Source organism: Labeo rohita, chromosome 10 (assembly GCF_022985175.1).
Source record: "Labeo rohita strain BAU-BD-2019 chromosome 10, IGBB_LRoh.1.0, whole genome shotgun sequence".
Lineage (NCBI taxonomy): Eukaryota > Metazoa > Chordata > Actinopteri > Cypriniformes > Cyprinidae > Labeo > Labeo rohita.
Window position 1 is genome coordinate 1,970,681 of NC_066878.1, and position 22,963 is coordinate 1,993,643.

General features: G+C 35.6%; 1 protein-coding gene across 2 annotated transcripts in view; it reads right to left on the reverse strand.

The window, feature by feature from the left end:
- The window catches only part of sez6a (seizure related 6 homolog a), a 55,574-nt gene that overhangs the window by 16,038 nt on the left and 16,573 nt on the right, over positions 1–22,963 (reverse strand). For both annotated transcript variants that reach the window (XM_051121595.1, XM_051121594.1), the window contains exons 2-4: positions 11,665–12,261; positions 8,809–8,936; positions 2,524–2,716 (exon numbers count right to left, since the gene is read on the reverse strand). In XM_051121595.1, coding sequence (XP_050977552.1) covers positions 2,524–2,716; positions 8,809–8,936; positions 11,665–12,261 — 918 coding nt within the window. The remainder of the gene's footprint in view (positions 1–2,523; positions 2,717–8,808; positions 8,937–11,664; positions 12,262–22,963) is intronic.

A 22,963-nucleotide genomic window follows, 5' to 3' on the forward strand; every position in this document is an offset into this window, starting at 1 on the left:
CTCCCTTGGAACTGAACCTTTGATCTTAGCACTTCTTGTGCAATTGAGCCACAGAAATACGGAGCTGAGCAAACAGACCGAAAGCACATGCTTGAACCTGACCCAAACTCCTTTATCTGTCACTAAACCGATCGGATGCTGGTTAAATATGCGGAAGCAACATTTAATGTCCATCCGATCTCACCAGCTGTGAATAATTGGCCCTCCTTTCCCTGTTTCCATGGTGATTAATGTTCCATAATGCCCAGTTGTTTAGTTATTACTAATAATGACTCAGTTCAAGCACAGCAGGGCAGAGTCGCTGCTTGGGGGTTACGGCCAACAGATGCCAGGGCTTTTTGTAACACTAATCCAATCTGTCTATCAGCGGAAAGAGAGCCACTGACAGACATTTCCATATAATGAAAAGGGAATTAAAATGGCAGAGCAAAAACGTTTCAGAGTCTAAAAAAAGAAACTAAATGCACCATGATTGAAATAAGAACGTAAGTATGAAATCAAAGAATTTTCTGATTGATAACACTAATTTAAGTGGAAGCAAATTGATTCTGATGCTACAAAAATGCTTTATTGTCATATATATTTTCTTAAAACCAAATGGTTTTGCCATTTTTAATTTAATTAGTATAAGAATTAAATGATATCTGAACATCAAATAATAACTATTATAATAACAAGCAAAACTGTCTGCATTCTGACCATGGTGTGACCATTAATTGTTTCATTTAGCTAGATGTTATGAGTAAAATACTAGCCAAAAAGCATCATATCATGGGAAGGTCATCATATGCTGAATGGTTCATTAATTTGACTGCTTTTGCGAGTGTATTGGTGCTCTTCATGGCCTCTCAGCTGCATCTCTCTGCCTTTAATAGCATTTATTGAGCCCTTGACCGTTTGAACGGAGCATTTAACCCCAGCGCATAAATATCAATAGAGCACAGCGATGCATTATAGCTCTCTCTCATTTAATCTCACTGGGACAAACGTTATTGATCTCTGTTTAGCAGCAGGAGCAGCGTTCACGTGTGCTTTGATTGCATTTAAACTCAACAGGCTTTTGGCCAGCAACTTTATCTCTAGTGGCTGCCAAACCCAACCCAGATGATGCTGGGATTCAATATTATATATAATTTTATTTATGTGTCTGTATACAGTTGAAGTCAAAAGTTTACATACACCTTGCAGAATCTGCAAAATGTTAAATATTTTGCCAAAATAAGAGGGATCATGCAAAATGCATGTTATTTTTTATTTTGTACTGATATAAAAGACTCACTGATGCTTCAGAAGGTAACACAATGCATTAAGAGCCAGGGGTTGTAAACTTTTGAACAGAATGAAGATGTATACATTTCTTATTTTGCTTAAATATAATTTTTTTTTCTTTTAGTACTGCCCTTCAGAAGCTACAGAAGATACATGTTTCCCAGAAGGCAAAATAAGTTAAATTTACCCTGATCTTCAAATTCAAAGTTTTCACCCCCCAGCTCTTAACGCACTGTGTTTCCTTCTGAAGCATCAGTGAGCATTTTAACCTTCTGTAATAGTTGCATATAAGTCCCTCAGTTGTCCTCAGTGTGAAAAGATGGATCTCAAAAACATACAGTTCCAACATTGTTGGAAAGGGTTCAAATACACAAAAATGCTGAAAAACAAAAGAATTTGTGGGACCTGAAGGATTTTTCTGAAGAACAGCGGGCAATTTAAATGGTCAGAACAAACAAGGGACTCATGAACAACTATCACTAAAAAAAAAAAAAAAAAAAAAATGCAGCTGTGGATCATTCAGGTAGCAACATAGTACTAAGAATCAAGCGTATGTAAACTTTTGAACAGGGTCATTTTTATAAATTCAGCTATTATTTTTTTATGTGGACAAAATGTCTTTTTGTGAAATATCTTATTCAGGTCAGTACTAAATAAAAAATAACATGCATTTTGTATGATCCCTTTTATTTTTGGTAAACTATTTAACATTTTGCAGATTCTTTTGTTCTGTCAGTTCTGTAAACGTATGTAAACTTTTGACTTATCTTCAGCATATTAGAATGATTTCTGAAGGACCATGTGACACTGAATACTGGAGTAAAAAATGAAAATTCAGCTTTTACATCACAGTAATAAATTCTGTTTTAAAATATATTAAAATAGAAATCAGTTATTTTGAATCGGAATCTCTCTGAATGAGCTGTCTGCCTGAAAACAAAAGTCTAGTGTGTATTAGATTTCTTTGCCAATGTAGACACACACACACACATATCCAAATAAACAGCTGCTGTCTGTCTCCTTTGGAAAGCAGCAACCTCAACATGTTTACACTGAGGAGTCCCATCAGCGTCAAACCCCTCAAGGATTCTAGCGTGAGAGATGATGTTTTATTCCTGAGGCTTATTTCCATGACATTATTCTATAAACCAATCAGTACTAATATTTGTTTATTGTTCTGTAGGCGAGACTCAGTAAGAATCTTATAGCAAATCGATTTTTCCTCTTAATATCAAGGCAAATCATTAAAAATACCTCTATACCGCAGAAGTAATAAGCCAGGCTGAATGGGCCATTCACTGCTAAACTGCACTGAGATCTGGTTGCTAGAGCTCCGCAGCACCAGACCCCTGTATAACACTGAGTTGTTGGCCAGAATTGAGGCCACAGGTCCACCTAGATCCTCCAGAACCGCCTCCATCCCGTCATCCAAACTCGCGTTCAGCACCTGCAGCACAAGGGCAGAATCAGATCAAAACTAGGCTGTGATATAACAGAATTACATGATTGTATCTGTGTAGATATCCATTAGAATCAGCTCAGCTGAAAGTGTGTTTTGGGTGCACTTCAGTGGGTCCAGAATATGAAAGAGTATGTGGAGGTTCTTCTGATCGGTTTTGTTGCATGTGCCTCTGAGATAAGCGTATTGACCAACGTTGTGTGAAGTGTTGGGCTGCCCAGTCAAATCAGAGCTGATACTGATACACACTGATATGGTTTTTCAAATCGTTGTGAGAGCAGCACAGGAGCTACACAGGTGAAAGAGTTTTCTTGTTGCATTACAGATATTAATTTAATGCTTTGGAGAATTAGATATCTGGAAGGAAAAAAAAAACATTCAGCAGTTTGTTGGAAATACTATCAACAGAACATATATAACAAGCAGAATTAAATTCCAAAATGTTATTAAAATAATTTAATAACATTCAAGTACGGATGAAATATAAAACATATGAAATTCATTCATTCATTCATTCATTCATTCAAATACGATTCAGAAGCTACACTGTTGGCGCTGTATGTTTTTGATTCATTGAAAAGAACCGATACAGTGATTCATTTTAATCCTACTACCCTGGGCTGCATCCCAACGTGCATACTATCCATCCTAAATTTTATGTCATAGTAGTGATTTTCAACACTATTTAGAGCAGATAGTATACACATTGGGACGCAGGGCTGGTGTTTTTGATCCACTAAAAAGAGTTGGCTCATTTGACTCATTTGGGAACCGGATTACACTGGCGTCTTGTATCGTTTTGGCGTGTCGTATTGATTCACTAAAAGAAACCGGCTCATATGATTCATTCGTGAACCTGGCTACACGCTGGCGCGCTGTATAGTTTTGATTCACTAAAGAGAAACTCAAAAGAGCCATTCGTTCTAGAATCATACCACATTCGTCACGTGGTACGTTTTGAGATGTACGTTTAGTAGCGTAAGAATGTTTGAGAGCCGTTAACGGAATCTAAATTCAAGGAATTCATTCGGTTCGGGTATTTTCCGGCGGAAGTCGGTTCCCAGCTCTAATGAGGACAAATTGCAGGTAATTTTGACAAATTGTAATTACACAAATAACACAAAACTGTATAAAAGTCCATTTAAAGAGACATACCTCTACGACTTTATTCCATCCATTCCTTCTGTGGTAGCTATAGTTTAAAGCTTTAAAACTAACTGACATAATGCTATAATAAATAAATCTAGACCAGAGCAGAGTTTACACAAACCTTCTTTACTTTTAAATAAATAAATAAATAAATATTAACAGAGAGTGAAGGAGCTGATGACCTGTAAAAAATTGCATAGATTTGAACACATGCATGATGAATTTAGCTTCGTATTTCCAAGCCTTTGCTTTTCTCTTTTCCTTGTGATTTGTCAGTCTCACGCTGAGAGGAATAACCTTTTGCTTTACATCTCCCTGCTTTTTATGACACATACCGGAGCCAAGGTGAAATTAATATCAGCTGACAGCAGTCTCTTCAACTGAGACCTTGACTGTAAAAATAATTTCAGATGTGATGGCAAGACCCTGAAACTCTCTTCAGGTTCAAGTGACTCCTTTCTGTGAATATTAGCTCGTTCGCTTTGCTGTAATTTGCGCTTTTTAAACTGAACAAGCACAAAGGCTTTAATTTCCATAAACTAGGTTTAAAAGTGTGTCATCAGATGTTCAGGTAATGCTTCCTGACCCCTGAGATGGGCAGGGTTAGCAGGGTAGTGTGTATGGAATAATATGAGCGCTGTCATGGTCAACAGGTCGACAAGCAATTAAAATGAAACACTGTTGAGAATCTTAATGATTTATGGCCTTTCACAGGACCTTTGTGGACTCCAGCAGACCAGTTTGTGGAAAGTTAATGAGGGTCTAGCCGATAGAGCACTGGACCCTGGAGAGACGGCATTGTGAATACAAGGTACCGGTAATTACAGCTCAACTAAAACTCCAATTTCACTACTAAACACTGTCCACCAGTTCATCAGCACGCAAGCATTGATTAGATCATGAACTTCTCACAGCTATCTAGACGTTCTATGAGAAAATATATATTATGGATTTTGAGGGAAGCTGACTCATGTACTTCAGCATCTCTTTCACAAATCACAGCAAATGTCCATGAATCACCACAACCTTGGTCTCATAAAAGATAATGATTGATTGCGAGTTAGCAAAAGGAGCACAAACTAAGCTAGAAATACTGTCACATAATTCATAGCAACATCAGAAAACAGATAAAACCAAGGCTTTTCATATAGAGGTGAAAATGCACTGTGAAGTTCAAGGCTTTATCACAAGTAATTAACGGTTCTTGCACATGCATTTTTTCGCTGATGTGGGTGGAAAACTGTACTAAAATACTCTGACACTATAATGGTGCGTTCACACCAGACGCGAATGAAGCGTTAAGGACGAGTGATTTACATGTTAAGTCAATGAAAAGACGCGATAGACATCCTGCAAATGAGGTGTTGCGAATGACGTGGTGCGGGCAAGTTGAAAAATCGGAACTTTGGCGAATATTCACGCCGCGTTAACCAATCAGGAGCTTGCTAGTGACGTGATTACGACGTAGCGAGCGGAGGCAGAAATCTGAAACAACAATGGAGGACAAAATCATCATCGCTGTATGTGGATACCTAGAGCTGTACAATACATCTTCGTACTTTTATAGAAACAGGAATAGGGGCTTCTGACAGGCGTCTCCAGTCTCGTTGTGAAATGACTGACATGGATTTTGTTGAGATGGTAGCTGCGCTTTATGTGCTATGGAAGGCTGAAAAACGGTGTAGACTCTTGCTGCACCGTGTCTGGGTCCATCAGATCAGTCCATCAATATGTATATAGCTCAAATTGAGTAAAGAGCGTTTTTTACAACTTACCAGATTGTCCGACCTCCTCACTCACTTTCTTCCAAGCAAGAAAGGATGCCGCAGGATGTCTATCGCTTCTTTGCATTGACTTAACATGTAAATCACTTGCGCTTAACGCCTAATTCGCATCTGGTGTGAATGCACCATAAATATAAGTGGTGCAGCAACACCCAAGTAATCTGATTCCCAAACAAACAATTCTTACGAGCCGGTTCTTTTTAATGAGTCTGCACCATACAACATAACCAGTGTAGTCCAACTGAATCTTGAACAAATTACTCTTATTTGTTTTGATTTAGTTAATTATTTTTGTAGTGTTTGAAAAATGTATAGCTAGTATGACCAAAGTAACTGATTCCCAAAAGAATGACTCTTATGAGCAGGTTCTTTTTAGTGAGTCAAATCCAACTAATTCTTGAATGAATGAATCTGTACTTTCTAGTGAATTAAACACATAAACAGCTTACAACGTATGTTGTAACTTGTGTACTTGTGTAGTTACTGAGATTGTCGTTCATGGCAACATATGGCTAAAGATACGCATTATAAATTCTAAGTAGTACTTTATAAAAATAAATGAATGACATGTTTTATTTAGTGGTGTTGTACAGTGCTTTGCAAAAGTATTAATATCCCTTCATTTTTTCTACACTTTGTTATGTTGCTGCCTTAGGTTAAACTGCTTTAGATTACTTTTTTCCACATCAGTCTACACTCTATACACCATAATGGCAAAGCAAAAAACATCTTTGCAAACCTATTAAAAATAAACTATTTTTACTTGCATAGGTATTCATACCCTTATCTGGGACACTTGAAATTTAGCTCAGGAGCATAAATATTGCCTGTGGCAAATTCATTTGAATGGTTATGATTTGGAAAGGCACACACGTCTTAATATAAGGTCTAACCCTAACAGCTGAAAATGTATATCTGAGCACAAACCAAGCCAAGGGGTCAAAAACTGCCTGTAGAGCTCAGAAACTGGATTGGATCAAGCCACACATCTGGGGAAGAGTTCAGAAAAAATTCTGCTGCATGAAGGTTCACAGAAGCATGTAGTCTTCTTTACCCTTAATGGAAGATGTTTGAAACAACCAGAACTCTTCCTAGAACTGGCCTCCTAGCCAAACTGAGCAATTTATGAAGAGCCTTGGTTAGAGTGGTGACCAAGAACCAGATGATCACTCTAGTTGAGCTCTATGATCATATGTGGAGATAGGAGAGACAATGAGCAATGCACTTGTTTCAGTTTTTTTTAATTTTGAATACATTTTGTTTTTGCTTTGCTATTATGGTGTATGCAGTGTTGATTAATGTGGAAAAAATGTAATTTAAAGCAGTTAACATAAGGCAGCAACATAAAACGTAAAAAAAAAAAAAAACTAAAGGGTATGAATACTTTCGCAAGACACTGTATATGGTATCACTGGATTCACTTAATGGATTGAATTACTCCATTTCATCTTCCATTTCATCATTTGACAATGGAATTGTCGGATATTGGCATAATTGTATTGCATTTCACCTCTTTGGAGTTGGAACCCAAAATACTGTTAGCTGTCCTGATCTTTAACAACGTGGATCTTTAACCATAGATATTCAAACAGTTATGCATCCTGTGTGCCTTTAGCATCCCCTTCAAGAGTAAGCACATTTCAAAATCACTGGCTTTAAATTGGCCACTTGGAGAATTACAAATGCCAGGAAAGAGCAATTATTTTTAAGAAGTCTTGCTTTTGCAAGACATAAAACAGATGACCGGAACTTTCTAGGGTTGTAGGATACATTCGCGATAAATTGAGTACATTAAACTTTTACACTCACTATAATGTCCTCAAACATAAAAAATTCAAAAACTTTTCTGCATTTTCATGATCAGCCTCAACTTAAATAAGATCAATATGCATTTCAAATTAAAAAGTTTTGACTTTTTAATTTTATTTCAGATATAAATGAAAAATGTCAGCTGTGGCTGAATATTGCAAGCAAGTATCATTACTCCGAAAACCAAATTTACCAAAGCACAGAGATCAACTTGTAGTCAAAATCCTGATGAATCCATCACATCTAAAATATGCAAAAAGCCAAGTGAGCATCACATGTATGATTCAGCACAGATCAGAGCCTCTCTCCTCCAACATATCTACTGTAGGGCTTTTTAGAAGGGATTTTGTTTCATTTGACACAGCAGCTGCTCTGCAGTCAAACACACTGATACGCAAACACGACGCTCCTCAGAACTCCATACGGAAACTTTCACAACTTCAGACTGGAGGTCTTTATAAATGCCTGAGAGAGAATTGGCAGCATCTGTCTGCATGTCTCTAAAACTTTTTATGTGCGGTGTTCTGCCTCCTCACAATCAGTTTTTAAATGCATTTCTCTCTCTTTTGATCAATCCAAAATTAGAGGTCTGAGAAATTGCAGTGCAGTCGATCGAGCTGTATTGAGTTGGATGGCTGACAGGAACAATAACAAGTTCCACCTGATTGCATGAAACACAAAATTGACAGTGTCTGCGATGCTTCATTTGCCCAAAATGAACGGCTTGTTCTCTCATGGCTTGAGTAATGAAGTAAGACATTTTGTAAATCCTCTTTGCAACTGATGAACTATTTAGAAAAGCACCTAGTTTTCATTTGTTGTTCATAATCATACTAGCTTATCAAAGATATCATTCTGTGATTTAAGGATGAGTGCACTTAATGTCTTAATCATCCTCCTCAACTAAGCGGTCACTAATATTACTGAACTGTGCTATTCTTTACTTTTTAATTCTCAGTTGTAATGTATTTCTTACAGTACTGGCACACATTTAAGCACTGTTCATCTATAAATAGCATATTTTACCATTGCAGTGGCCTGTTTGTAGTTGTCAGGCTTTTCAGTCCATACTTTAGGAAAATTAATATTTATCTCATACTCATGTAGTTATGCAGAAAGTACAGAAGAGAATATCTTGTCATACTGAGCCTATAGGGACAGGCTGAGACTATTTTACATTTCTGTATACACTTTCTGTATACACTGTATACAAATTTCAGTGCTAAGTGTAGAGGAGATAGAAATGACACTCTGTTGCCCTTGAGAGACAAAGATGTGTGACAGAGACTCTTCTCCTAATCTGCATATGATAAAAGCCTTAGATGAAAAAGTACTGACCTGAATCTCAACGCCATAACCCAGATATACAGTAACCAGGCAGGTGCAATGAATGTGGGAATCAAATGAGACATCCGGGGGGAGCTCAATATAACCCTCGGCGTCTGTGAAGTTCATATCGCAGTGAGCTGGAAAAAGGAAGACAGAGAGAGAGAAGGGCACCATTCTGAAGTCACCCCTTTTTACAGCTGTCTTATGTTTGGTTGGCTATGCAATAATCCTCCATTAGCTCCCGGCCTGTGCATTGCCATAAAGATCAACATCCATAACTATCTATATCTTTCATCCATATCTACCCATATCCATCTGTAGCTGTCCGTATCTATATACATCCATATTTATCTGTACAATTATCTACATCCATCCATACATATCTATCCATCCATATCTATCCATACCATTAATATCCACATTCATATACAACTACATCCATATCTGTAATTATTATACATATCTATCCATCCGTATATATCCCTATACATTTATATCCATCCATATCTATTCATATCATCTATATCATATCTTTCCATACCCATCTATATCCATATGTGACCCTGGACCACAAAACCAGTCTTAAGTCGCTGGGGTTTATTTGTAGCAATAGCCAAAAATACATTGTTTGGGCCAAAATATTTTTTTTTTTATGGCAAAAATCATTAGGAAATTAAGTAAAGATCATGTTCCATTAAGATATTTTGTAAAATTCCAACTGTAAATGTATGAAAACTTAATTTTTGATTAGTAATATACATTGTTCAGAACATTATTTGAAGAACTTTAAAGGTGATTTTCTTAATATTTAGATTTTTTCGCACCCTCAGATTCCTGATTTTTAAATAGTTGTATCTTGGCCAAATATTGTCCTATCCTAACAAACTATATATCAATAAAAGCTTATTTATTCAGATTTCATATGATGTATAAATCTCAATTTTGAAAAAATGACCCTTACGACTGGTTTTGTGATCCAGGGTCACATATGTATCTATCTATCCATATACATCTATATTAATTTATTTATCCATACCCATCTATATACATCCTTATCTATTCATATCCATCTATATCATACCTAGTCATGCTCTATATCATTGGTATCTATATCAGAATCTGAATCAGAACAGCTACAACAACAACACAGAGAAAATAATATAAGTTGAAAATAAAAAAAATACACATGTAAATATAAATAGACAAAAAATTGCAATATAAGATTTAAGAAAATAAATAAATTGTATATTATATAGATATCCATCTATATAATATCTATCCATACCTATTTATGTCCATACGTATCTATCTATCTATCTATCTACTCATATCCATCTATATCATATCTAGCCATGCCCATATATATCATTGGTATCTACCCATACACAGCAAAATCCCCAGTGTTAATTTAACACTCTGAGTGTGGACACATATAAACACTGAAGCAGTGTTAAAGTTAACACTGAAGCAGTGTTGAAGTTAACGAGATAATTAGGTGATTAATGAAGTGATGATTGATCATTATTGAAGACACCTGATGTTAATAAGTAGAATCACCAAAGGAGAAAACCAAAATTTTTAAGCAACCATTATAGTGGTCAGTGTTTGCATTAGTTAGGCTCTTGACCCTTAAATCTTCAATATTAGGTCTTGTTTAGCTGCAATTACTGAGTTATAACAGCCAGACAAGCCAAGAGCAAAAGTCAATAAGATGGCATTGACTGTGCTTGACTTAATCATCAAATAGTGAGTATTTGACATAGAATTTCCTTACAGATTACAAAAAAACTGTGAACAAAAGATCAATCAGTTTTGCCATAATCAGACAGATGATGAAAAAAAGTTTATCTTAATTTAGACACACAGACATGAAGAATCAGTGTGAGAATCACAACAACGGTGACCATCAAAAAGCGTGTTGTAGCCAATCAGAACTCATCCATGACTCCCATCATGCATTGCGGCATGAATAAATTATGAGAGTTCAGAGTTGATCTGTTTATCTGAATATGCCGTTTGTCACCATTGTTGAGATTCATGGGCTGGTTCTTGATGTCTATGTGTGCCTAGGTGAAATACTTTTTTTTTTTTTTTTTTTAAACAGGTTGTAAAAAAAATCTTTCCAAAATGTATAGGACGTGCTGGATCTTCTGTGGATTGTCAAGGCTATTACAATAAGCAGAAAAAAAAAACTAACTTAGAGATTAGACTCTAGGTGATTTACGTCAAACAATGAATATGTTAAAACATAATCACCTGGTGACTTGAGCTTTTGGCTTGTCTGGCTGTTTTAACTCAAATACAGCAGCCAAACAAAATCTAGTATTAAAGATTTAAGGGTCAAGAGCCCAACTAATGCAAACACTGACCACTATAATGGTTGCTTAAAAATTTTGGTTTTCTCCTTTGGTGATTCTGCTTATTAACATCAGGTGTCTTCAATAATGATCAATCATCACTTTGTTAATCACCTAATTATCTCATTACCTTCAACACTGCTTCAGTGTTAACTTTAACACTGCTTCAGTGTTTATATGTGTCCACACTCAGAGTATTAAATTAACACTGGGGATTTTGCTGTGTATCCATACCTATATAATATCTATCCATACCCATCTATATCCCTCCATATATATCCATATCCATTTATATCCTCCAGATCTAGCTAGCCATATTTATCTTTATCTACTATCTATATCCATCCATATCTATTTATTTATCCATATCAATCTATATTTATCTATGTCCTCAATATATCCATCTGTATCCATTCGTATCAAGCATCCATATCCGTCTTTCCATCTATATCCATCTATAACCATCTATAACCATCCATATCAGTCTGTTATAATATTCTCAAAGTACCTGGAGATGTCTCAGAGGAATATCCTGGTGTGGTTTTCCCCTCTGGCCTTCGTGGTTCTTTCTTAGGTGTAGTTGACAGAGACAGTGGTGGCAAAGTACTTTCCTTGTCAAAGGCTTTCTTTGTTGTTGTGTTGAGAGTTGTCTTTTGACCTATGCTTGTGGGAGTGCTTATTGGAATAGTGGGGTTTGTGAGAGGCTGAGAGGTGACTACCATCTTCTCTGATGTTCTACTACGGCTTTTGCTGGGCCTTCTTTGTTCCACAGATGTTGCCGCAGTCATGGTCAGTGTGGTTGCAAGGTCAGAGAAGACTGCTGCATCCTCCTGAGGCACCAGAAGTGAATGTTCAGTGTTAGATGTAGAGGTAGAGACTGTTGGCACAGTGTGCGGTGCCTCTTTAAAAAACTGCTGATCACCCTCGAAGCTCTTGGTCAGCAGAGCTGAGTGGAGTTTGAGCAGTCTTAGGCTGGGGAGGATTGGTACTGCATCTGTGGTGAGCTGCTGGACGTCAGTTGGTGGCTCCTGCTTGCTGGTAAAAGGGTCAAACTCTCTCTCTGATTCTGATTCTCCTCCTCTCTGAGTTTGTACAGTTCCATCCTCTGCAAAGTCCAAACAGATTGAAAATTAGCACTAAACAAACCTAGTCTGTTTAAACAGGGCTCTATGGATCCCCAAAGGGGCCATTTTAAAATTTGAAAGATTTTACATGTAACAAATAGTTTACAAATGCTTTAAAAGTCATTGTACAAAAAGTTTTGTAATAATATTTGAATTTTTTTAAACATATTAAGGTGATGCATTCTTGCAAAGTTATTTTTTTTTTTAGCTTAAGAGTTACACAAGAGGTTCAATATTGCTGTGATCTTCAGTGCTGAAGAACAGCAGCATCTTTCAGGGAAAAGAAAGTGTGAGGCAATTACAGCACGTCTTTCATCTCAAGATTAACACACCTCGCTAGGCAGGAGAGCTCTCAGAAGGGTTCAGAGAGAGAGAGAGCTGTATAATGACAGCCGGCACTTCAGGCATGAAAGTCTCAACAAATGTTTATGATCAGAAACAAACTGTAATCAGAAAGACAGGCCTCATTTGCCACTGAGAGGAAGTGAGTCATTCAAATATGTCATTCAGACACAGATTCTTAAAAGCATGTCTGATAAAAAAAAAAAAAATAATACAGTTTGATCAAAAACAGTCATTACGAGAATGTCAGAGACAGTTGTTGACCGTTCTTTGACTTTTAAATGCATCATAACATTCAGATTGCATGCGCTCTCATAGATTTGCAAAGAAAATTATTTTTTTCTCTGATAATTAAGTTGCATGATTGGTAAAAAATGTACCTTCTAAAGATCATAAATTGAGAATTCTGTCATTTCCTACCCTGTCTTTCAAAACTTGAATGACCTTTTTTCTGTGTAATATGAAAGTTATTATCAAAATGTCAAATCTGTTCTTTTCCATATAGTGAAAATGCTTGGTGAACACTGGCTGGAAAGTCTAGTTGTAATTTATTTATTAAAAATTATAAGAGTTTTGTCGCACTTTTTAATCTAGTGAATGTTTCTCTGGTTTATTCCTAAAAGTCTGTTTCTTTAAAGTTTTGGCTGCAAAAAAGCAACTGAACATTTCCACCACTATTGCACAAGTTGGCATCTCTGCTTTTCTTATATTTGTAATATTTCACTGAGGTGTGAAGGAAATCCTTTTGTTTTCCTGCTACCAGTAAAAAAACTGCTTGTGCAGCATTGCTGTGCTGAAAACAACATCTGGAGTTGTGTTTTATCTGTCAGGAAGTGCTTCCGTTATTGAGACGTGTGAGAAAGGTGCTGTATGAACTGCTGTCAGATCATCTGTCTGTTTATAATCATTCCTACAGGATTACAGCAGCTCTCCACTGGGACTTTAACACAGTCTGGCTTGAGGAAAATTTAGCTGCTAATGTATAGAATAACACACAAGTCCCTATAATTGTGCAGCTTTGCTAAATCAATCTTAAAGGGACATCGGATGCAAAATTACAGCAACCATGGTGTTTGGATATACATTTAAAGGGATAGTTCACCCAAAAATGAAAATTTGATGTTTATCTGCTTACCCCCAGGGCATCCAAGATGTAGGTGACTTTGTTTCTTCAGTAGAACACAAACGAAGATTTTTAACTCAAACCGTTGCAGTCAGTTATATAATGGCAGTCAATGGCTACCAAATCTTTGAAAGTAAAAAAACCATACACAAACAAAACCAAATTAAACCCTGCGACTCGTGATGATGAGTGACGTATAAGTGACATCTAAGCGCAGATCGCTTCTGGCGCTTGTGTATACTATGCCAGAGCGTGTTCACATGTCACGCGCCACATGCTGTGCAAGCGCTCAGGACAGTAGGACATAGCGGTGAATCAGAGGTAAAAAAAATTATATAAATACTGTTCAGTTTCTCACAAAAACCGATTGTTTCATGTCTTAGGACATCAGTGTATCGTCACAAGTCGCAGGGTTTAATTTGGTTTTGTTTGTGTATGTTTTTATTAATCTCAAAGATTTGGTAGCCATTGATAGCCAAAACTATACACAAACAAAACCAAATTAAACCCTGCGACTCGTGTATACGCCATACACAAAGATTTGGTAGCCGTTGACTGCCATTATATGACTGACTGACTGCACAGGTTTGAGTTAAAAATCTTCGTTTGTGTTTTACTGAAGAAACAAAGTCACCTACATCTTGGATGCCCTGGGGGTAAGCAGATAAACATCAAATTTTCATTTTTGGGTGAAACTATCCCTTTAAGGTCAAATTTTATATATACCTTGCAGAATCTGCAAAATGTTAATTATTTTACCAAAATAAGTGGGATCAAACAAAATACATGTTATTTTTTTATTTAGTACTGACCTGAATAAGATATTTCACGTAAAGACATTTTGTCCACAAGAGAAAATTATAGTTGATTATAAATATGACCCTGTTCAAAAGTTTACATACGCTTGATTCTTAATACTGTGTTGTTACTTGAACGATCCACAGCTGTTTGTTTGTTTAGTGATAGTTGTTTATGAGTCCCTTGTTTGTCCTGAACAGTTAAACTGCCTGCTGTTCTTCAGAAAAATTCTTCAGGTCCCACAAATTCTTTGGTTTTCCAGCATTTTTGTGTATATGACTGTATGATTTTGAGATCCATCTTTTCAGACTGAGGACAACTGAGGGACTCATATGCAACTATTACAAAAGGTTTAAATGCTCACTGATGCTCTAGAAAAAAACACAATGACTACGAGCCAGGGATGAAAACTTAAATGGGTAAATTTAACTTATTTTGTCTACTGGGAAACATGTATGCATCTTCTGTAGCTTCTGCAGGGCAATACTAAATGAAAAAAATTGATAGAAAATGAAAAAATGATATTTAGACAAAATAAGAAAAATGTACACATCTTCATTCTGTTCACAAGTTTTCAACTTCCTGCTCTTAAGGCCTAGTTTTTCCTTCTTAAGGATCAGTGAGCGTTTAAACCTTCTGTAATAGTTGCATATGAGTCCCTCAGTTGTCCTCAATGTGAAAAGATGGATCTCAAAATCATACAGCCATTGTTGGAAAGGGTTTAAATACACAAAAATTCTGAAAAAACAAAGAATTAATGGGACCTGAAGGATTTTTCTGAAGAGCAGTGGGCAGTTTAACTGTTCAGGACAAACAAGGAACTTGTGAAAAAAATTTTGCAGACATTTCAGGAAGACCTAAAGAAATATACCAACTTGTGGAAAATGGGCATCCGATGTCCTCATTAAAGGGACAGCCTAAAAATGAAGCTTGTCATCATTTGTTCACCCTCATGTCAGTCCCAACTCATGATTCCATTCTCTCAAATCTTAAAATCCTTTCAACATTCTACATGAAGACAGAAAATTGTATGGATTTGGAACAACACCGAAGGCGAGTAAATGATGACAGATTTTCATTTTTAGCTGAACTACCCCTTTTAAAGTGTTTTGTGACAACCAGAGACAATCATCAAGGTTTATTTTGCCTTCATAGTACATCCTATACATCTCAAAATAAAGCTCTGTGAAGACTGTGAACCCCAGAAGAGCAGATACCTCTGAGACCTACTGTTATTTCTGCGTTCAAACAGCATGAGATCTCAAGTGTGTTTTTACTCCCTAATTAGGGAACTAGATGACAGTGTGTTGTAACAGGATGTAGCTTGGCGACACAGTGAAGACAGTAAGAGATTAAAAGAACATCACTGACACAGACTGTAAATGGCAGATGAATCCTAAACGGAGCAGAGATTTGGAGACGGCTTTTGGAGACCAGCACACAGTCAAACTCTCAGCGGGAGTTACAGCTTTGCTTTATTATTGGATCAGCCTGTACTAAGGTGGCAGTGAACACTGGTGGAAGGCAGAATGAAGATAATCAGTTGTGGATTGTAATTGTTTTGTTGGCGGAAAATGTTGTTGGGTACTAAAAAAGGTCAGAAAGCTGAAAACTCCATTGGGTGCAGTCAAATCTCAGGATGTTTCTTTGTTTTATTGCTTTGTGTTTGTTTTAATCTTTATCCAGTCGTCACAAATTGCTATAATTGGTCCATTAAACCAGCACTAAGGAGAGAAACAAAAATGCTGTTCATGTGCTGTTAATACTGATAAATAACTGAATTGAAAATACACAGTTTGGAGTCAAACTAGAGTAGTGGAAAACTAGCTTGGCCAGGCTGGGAGACCAGCTCGCTAAGACTGATTTTAGCAAGCATTTTATCAGCAGCATAAGCTAGCCTGTGCTGGTAGATATTTTTACTACAACATCTTTTTGAAGCCATTCAAAATATAGTCGTCAATTATGACAGTGTTGTCATCATTAACGGAAACTAAATCAAACTAAAACAATTAAAAAGCATTTGTTAATTGAAATAAAGCTAAAAACATGAACAAAAAAAAAATGAAAATGTATGACATATATAAAAAATAAACTGTATGTGCTTATAAATTAAATAAAACTGAAATAAAAGAAGTTTAAGTATTAAAATAACTAAAATTAAATACACTTTTACAATTTAAAACTAAATAAAATAAAAAACTGAAAATATATACCCTATATAAAAAAATTACTGTATATGCTTATAAATGAATTAAAACTGAATTAAAATAAGTTTAAGTATTAAAATGACGAAAATGAAATACATTTTTACAGTTTTTTAAAATTATTTTTTTTAGATATTTTAAAACATTAAAAAACATAACAAAATTACTAAATCTTACACTAAAATGAAAACTTAAAAAACTGAAAATATATGGCATATGTAAAAAATATACTGTATATGCTTATAAATTAAATAAAACTGAAATAAAAGTTTAAGTATTAAAATGACGAAAATGAATTACATTTCTAAAATTTTTAAAAATTATTTAAAAAATATTTTGAAACATTAAACAAAAACATAACAAAATTATGAAAACTTACATTAAAATAAAAAATAAAATGAAAAACCTAAACATTTGAAAATATATTCCATGTATTAAAAATACACTGTATATACTTATAAATTAAATAAATAAAATAAAACAAAAATATAAAATTACTTAATCTTAAACTAAAATTAAAACTAAATAAAATAAAAAAATAAAAAATAAAAAACCCTGAAAATATATGGAATATAAAATAATATACTGTATATGCTTATAAATTCAATAAAACTAAAATAAAATAAGTTTAAGTATTAAAATGACTAAAATGAAATACATTTTTACAGTTTTTTAAAATTATTTTTTAAAAACATTTTAAAACATTAAACAAAAACATAACAAAATTACTCAAACTTACACTAAAATGAAAACTAAAATGAAAATTTTAAAATATATTCAATGTGTTAAAAATACACTGTATATACTTATAAATTAAATAAAACAAATTAAAATAAGTTTAAGTATTAAAATGATGAAAATGAAATGAAATACATTTTTACATTTTTTTTTAAATTATTTTTAAAAAGTTAAAACATTAAACAAAAACATAAAACTACTCAAACTTAAACTAAAATTAAAACTAAATGAATTCAAAATTTTAATTAGAGTATATAACTGATACTAATACTAATAATACTAAAATAACAAATTATGACTAAACATTTTTCAAAGAACATATAAATAATATTTAATTTATATTTTTATATTAAAGATTATATATACATAACCTTTATATAATATATAATATATAATATATAATAAGGCATTGGATAGGCCTAAAAATTGAACATTAAAAAACTTTGTATAATTAAATGTAATTAAATATTTAATAAACACATCTGTATGTTTTATTAGCTTAGCTTTATTAGATTAGCTAGTTTTGTTTCCAGAAGTTGAAATCTAGCAAGTATTCAAAAGCTAGCAAATATTCTGTGACATTCAACCAACTCAAACTTTTGTTCACAAATGCATCTGTTGCTGACTGTGCAATTAAAATGCTACGTGCTCTTGTTTCTCCAAGACCATAAATCACACAATAAATCTGGGTGCATAAACTGGATTCTTTCCTCACATTGTTTAGAGGCTCACAGGCTGCTCAAAAGCACGTCCTCCTTTCATCCTTCATCCTGAAATCTCTTTCCAATAAACAATAAACAGATCTGAAGTCTTAAAATAGCTGTAAATCAAGCACTGACCTCACAATCTCTCTCCTATTAAGAACACATAGAGCACATGTCACTCCGGAGTGAATCCCATTTATCAAGATGACACTTTCTGTAATAGAAGTGTGATCAGATCACTCCAGTGGCAATAAACAGCTGCTTCGCAAAGCCACACAATGTCAAACCTTGCAGTCAGATTAAACCTGAAGCTGTAGACAGTCATTAATCTCTAAAAGAGGCAATTCAGCCGTGTTTTTATAGACTGTGACATGGAAAGACTAATCCCAGTGCACTTCTGCAAATAAATACCACCTTTAAGGGCACAGTACAGCCCATATAATGTTGAACTTCTTCTTAGACTCAAGCTGAAACATGCATTATAGTCTATTTCACACAACTCCACCCCTAAACAGCACGTACAAGCAAATACTACTAAATCGTGGTTGGTTGCTTTGCATGTCAATCAGGCCAGCTAAAGTCTTTCACGTACCCAGCATGTTTTTTCAAACCTGTGAGAATCCCGCAAAGAGACATAGAGAGCACTGAGGTGTTTAAATAGTCTGAAATTGCTTTTATTCGCTTTGGCAGGCAGGTGTCAGAGTGCAGCATGCTGCAAGTCAACATGTCTAAAAACATAAACGGCCAAAACAAAGGTCCTACCTGCCCAACGGACATCAGTAGGAACCGCAATATTACAGCTGACACTGATGGATGAAGCTCTCGGTTCTTAAAAAGATAGGGAACGTTTGTGGTTGCTTCAGTCCCAGGATGGACACAGCGACCCTGAGTTTCGAAATGGATCCTTGCAGATGAGAACAAACCACTGAACTGACAAAATCAAATCAAGTTCACCAGGGCAGAATTTTGGACAGGCATGAACCAAACGCACAGCAAATGCAGTGCACTTAACTTGACCTTTCATTTCCAATTGGGAGTAACATCAACTGCGCTTTTTAACATTTTTTTTTTACACATTTTATCAGACTTCCAAAAGTTAGGATACTTAGGTGCATATGACTTTCTTCTTTCAGACGAATGCAGTGGGAGTTATAGTAAAAAACTTCTCCTGGCTGATCCAGAATAAAGTGCATCCATCCATTCTAAAAAGAATTCCACACAGTTCCAGGAGGTTAATAAAGACCCTCTGAAGTGAATCGATGCATTTGTGTGAGAAAAATATCCATATTTAAAACTTTATAAACCATAATCCCTAGCTTCTGTAAACTGCACGTTCACAAGAGAGCGGCGTTGCAGCAATTACGTGGAACGTAGCCATAGCGTAAGCTCCAGTGAAAATATGCTAGACTCACAAGAACCAACTTTTGCTACAGCAGATGAAAACCAGTCTCCAGTTGTCTTATACCGAAATCCTCCTACATTTTTCTTTACAAATCCTCGTTTTGAATTTCTAATTCGAGACTGGTGTTTTGTTTTGTTCTCTCTTTGGGCTTCCAAATAAGCAAAACCTAACAAATATAAAGTTCAAACATTATTTGTTTGTTCAAAAATTATTTATTACAATGAAATTATGCTTTAGGGAAAAACAGCAGACGGACTGAATGAACGCAAATTTAGTCTATGCCAGCAGGTGGCGCTCATGGAATAATGATCCTTGGTTACCGCTGTAAAGAAAGCAGCGCTGTGCTTATGAACGCAATTTTTAAATGCATTATACAAATGAAAAAACAAAGCCATGTAAACATTTCTTAATACAGGCAGTTCCCCTCAGAAATGCATTTATATTTCAATAATAATATTCCCAATATTTTGCGCATTGTGTACCGTGATCTTGCTCTACCTGCTACAGTATCTTCAGCATCTCTGGCCTCTGTTAATGGATGTTTAAAGATTTCATAATATTTCCACACACATGACATTTTGAAAATTTATTGCATGCAGTTCGTGTGCAAGCTCGGAATAGAGATCACTTGAAATATGTCTGGTCGATCGGTGCATCTGTACACCACTGTATAAATATAGATTAATCATTGTTAAAGCTACAAAGTTACTTCTGTAGGCTCTGTCTGTCAGAGACGCGTCTCTATGTGATCGCTTGAAATGTTAATTGAACAAGGCATGTGCAAATGATAAACCTTCGTGCCGATGCAGCAGTGGCCCGATCGAGCCGGTGACAGATTCGTCAACTGTCCCGAGCGTCTTTCACGCTGGCCCCGGGCCATCTGGCACTCCTTATTGTTGAGCCCTGTGGTTCTAAATAATACACAAACACATCAGTTTACTTCAGGAGACCTTTATTGCCCCCTGAAGCTGTGTGGAGTATCTTTTATGATAGATGGATGTACGTTATTGCACTTTAAAAAATCAACACCCATTCACTGCCATTATAAAGCTTAGAAGAGCCAGGACATTTTTTAATATAACTCCAATTGTATTCGCCTGAAAGAAGAAAGTCATATACACCCAGGACGACTTAAGGGTGAGTAATAGGGTAATTTTCATTTTTGTCCCTTTAAAAGAACAGTATGTAACATTTTTTAAATTAAAATATCCAAAAACCATTAGAACAGTGTTATGTATTTTGCTGACTTGAGTACTTACATTATCCCGAATGTTTCCAAGAAAGTTTAAATCCAAAGAAATAAGCCATTTTATGTCACTGCATCGTCTGCCAGTGACGTCATACACCCTTGATTTTCCTGTTTCCAAAGGCACTTTAATATGTTATGCATTTTATTAGATAGCTGACAAAGTAGCATTATAACAGATCGAAAACAGTGCTGTTTTACCTCACATATGCATGACCAGAAAAAGCAGCTCGACTGTGGCATAATAAAAGCTCTGCTGTTTTTGAGCCGTGTATCTCACTCGTCCTTCCTTAGCAATCGCTACAGCGTCCTCGTTTCACATCCACGACTTTCAGCCCCACCCTGCTTCATACTACAGTGACCTTAAGTCTTTAATACATTAGGTCATCCATGAACATGATTTCTGCCCCAACAAATTGCATCAGCTCTGGGGATGAAACTCCCATGGTCCCATGCTCAATCACATCATCAAACTACGCCTTTGGTTCTTTGTTTGTTTTGAATATGCACCCTCTTTCATATTGTGCCTACATATTGAGGCTAAGTATAGAATTTAATGCACTAAACATTTTTTAAAATGTAACAGTGTAGCATAAAATTGCTTAAAATATTTATTGCTGCATATTTTTCACAAACTATTTAAAAAATGAAGGCAGTAAATGTGAGTGTGTGTGTGTGTTTGTATGTGTGTATATATATATATATATATATATATATATATACACACTTTTCAAAAGTTTCAAAAGCTCAAGGACAAACAAAGTAAAGTGTAATTGTGTAGGTGTTAGTGAACAGCATGTATCATTTACCAAGCTCATACATTAGCAGCTCTTCTCCGACACATGGCTTAGCTGGGTGGAAAAACTGCTGTTATACCTGAAAGCTCATGATTTAATTGTTAGCAGCTTGGGGAATATATGAAAGTGTGGACGTTCAGACAGCTTTCCACCCACATGGAGGAGAGGTCAGTGCAATTCCATCCTGATGAAACCTGTTCAAAATAAGCCATTTTGTGGACCTCAGAATAAACGGCTGGTGCTTCAAGAGTTTGTTATTAACATAATCTTACTGATACTGCTGTCTGCACTGTCATTATGTCATGAGATGAATGACAAAGGACAAGTGAAATAAAATACACAGGGTACATGCATACTGTACATATGAAATTACATCTTCTTGTACTTCTATAGCTTATTTAGCTTTGTTATATTGTGGCATATCAAGTGAACTTCTACAAATATACCCTGCTCAGTGTGTAGGGAGTAGTGAACACTGCATAGGCGCCCTGAGAATTGAAAAACAGCTACAGACAACAAACTTCTGGGGCTTATTGAAGACAAACAACTGATTTCATCAAAGAGATAAACAACAAAACCCTTCCCTGCATTCAGAGGTATTCCTGCTCTCTCTGGATTTCATCTAAGCGGAGTTTGAATTAAGCGTCGCATCCGTTCAAATCCAGTTCTATGATTAATACAGCACCACTGCATGTTTGATATCAAAAGGAAATGCACCGAGATGAAAAGCTCTAGTGTTTTCAAACTGCTCCAGACTCCTGTAGGTTTAGTGAGGCCGATTTTTCAGGAGGTTATCCCATGACAGTTTGCACAGAAGGAGGGAGAAAACAGGCCCAAGGAAATAATAATGATCTTATTTGGCCATCCGTCTCCTGAGGCTTGCTGTAAATCCAGACAAACATCGTTATAAGATCAGAAATAGTCTGCGCTCTCTAAATAAGGGTTTGATTTGTTATTCACCTCTCTCTTTTTGTATCTCTCTCTTCCTGTTTACCTTTCTGTCTCTTTGCTTTCCTGTTTAAACTGTCACTTTTTCCCAGTACATTCATTTACAGTGCAGTTTCATGTATTCTTCGGTATCTTTACACTGAGATGTAAAATTAATTTAAGGTTTCTTGTGATCAATATTTTTTCTGTACAAGAGGAAAGAAGAGCTACAGAGAAGATCTTTATTTATCTTTCTAAAACACAGACGAATGTGTGAATACTCTGAGGATTGTGAAGTCTCACAGGCAGCCTCACTAAGACACTTTCATTCTGCACCAACTCTTCAGAAAACACTTGATCAGAGTGACAGGATAGAGAGAGGGAGAGAATGAAAGAAAGAGA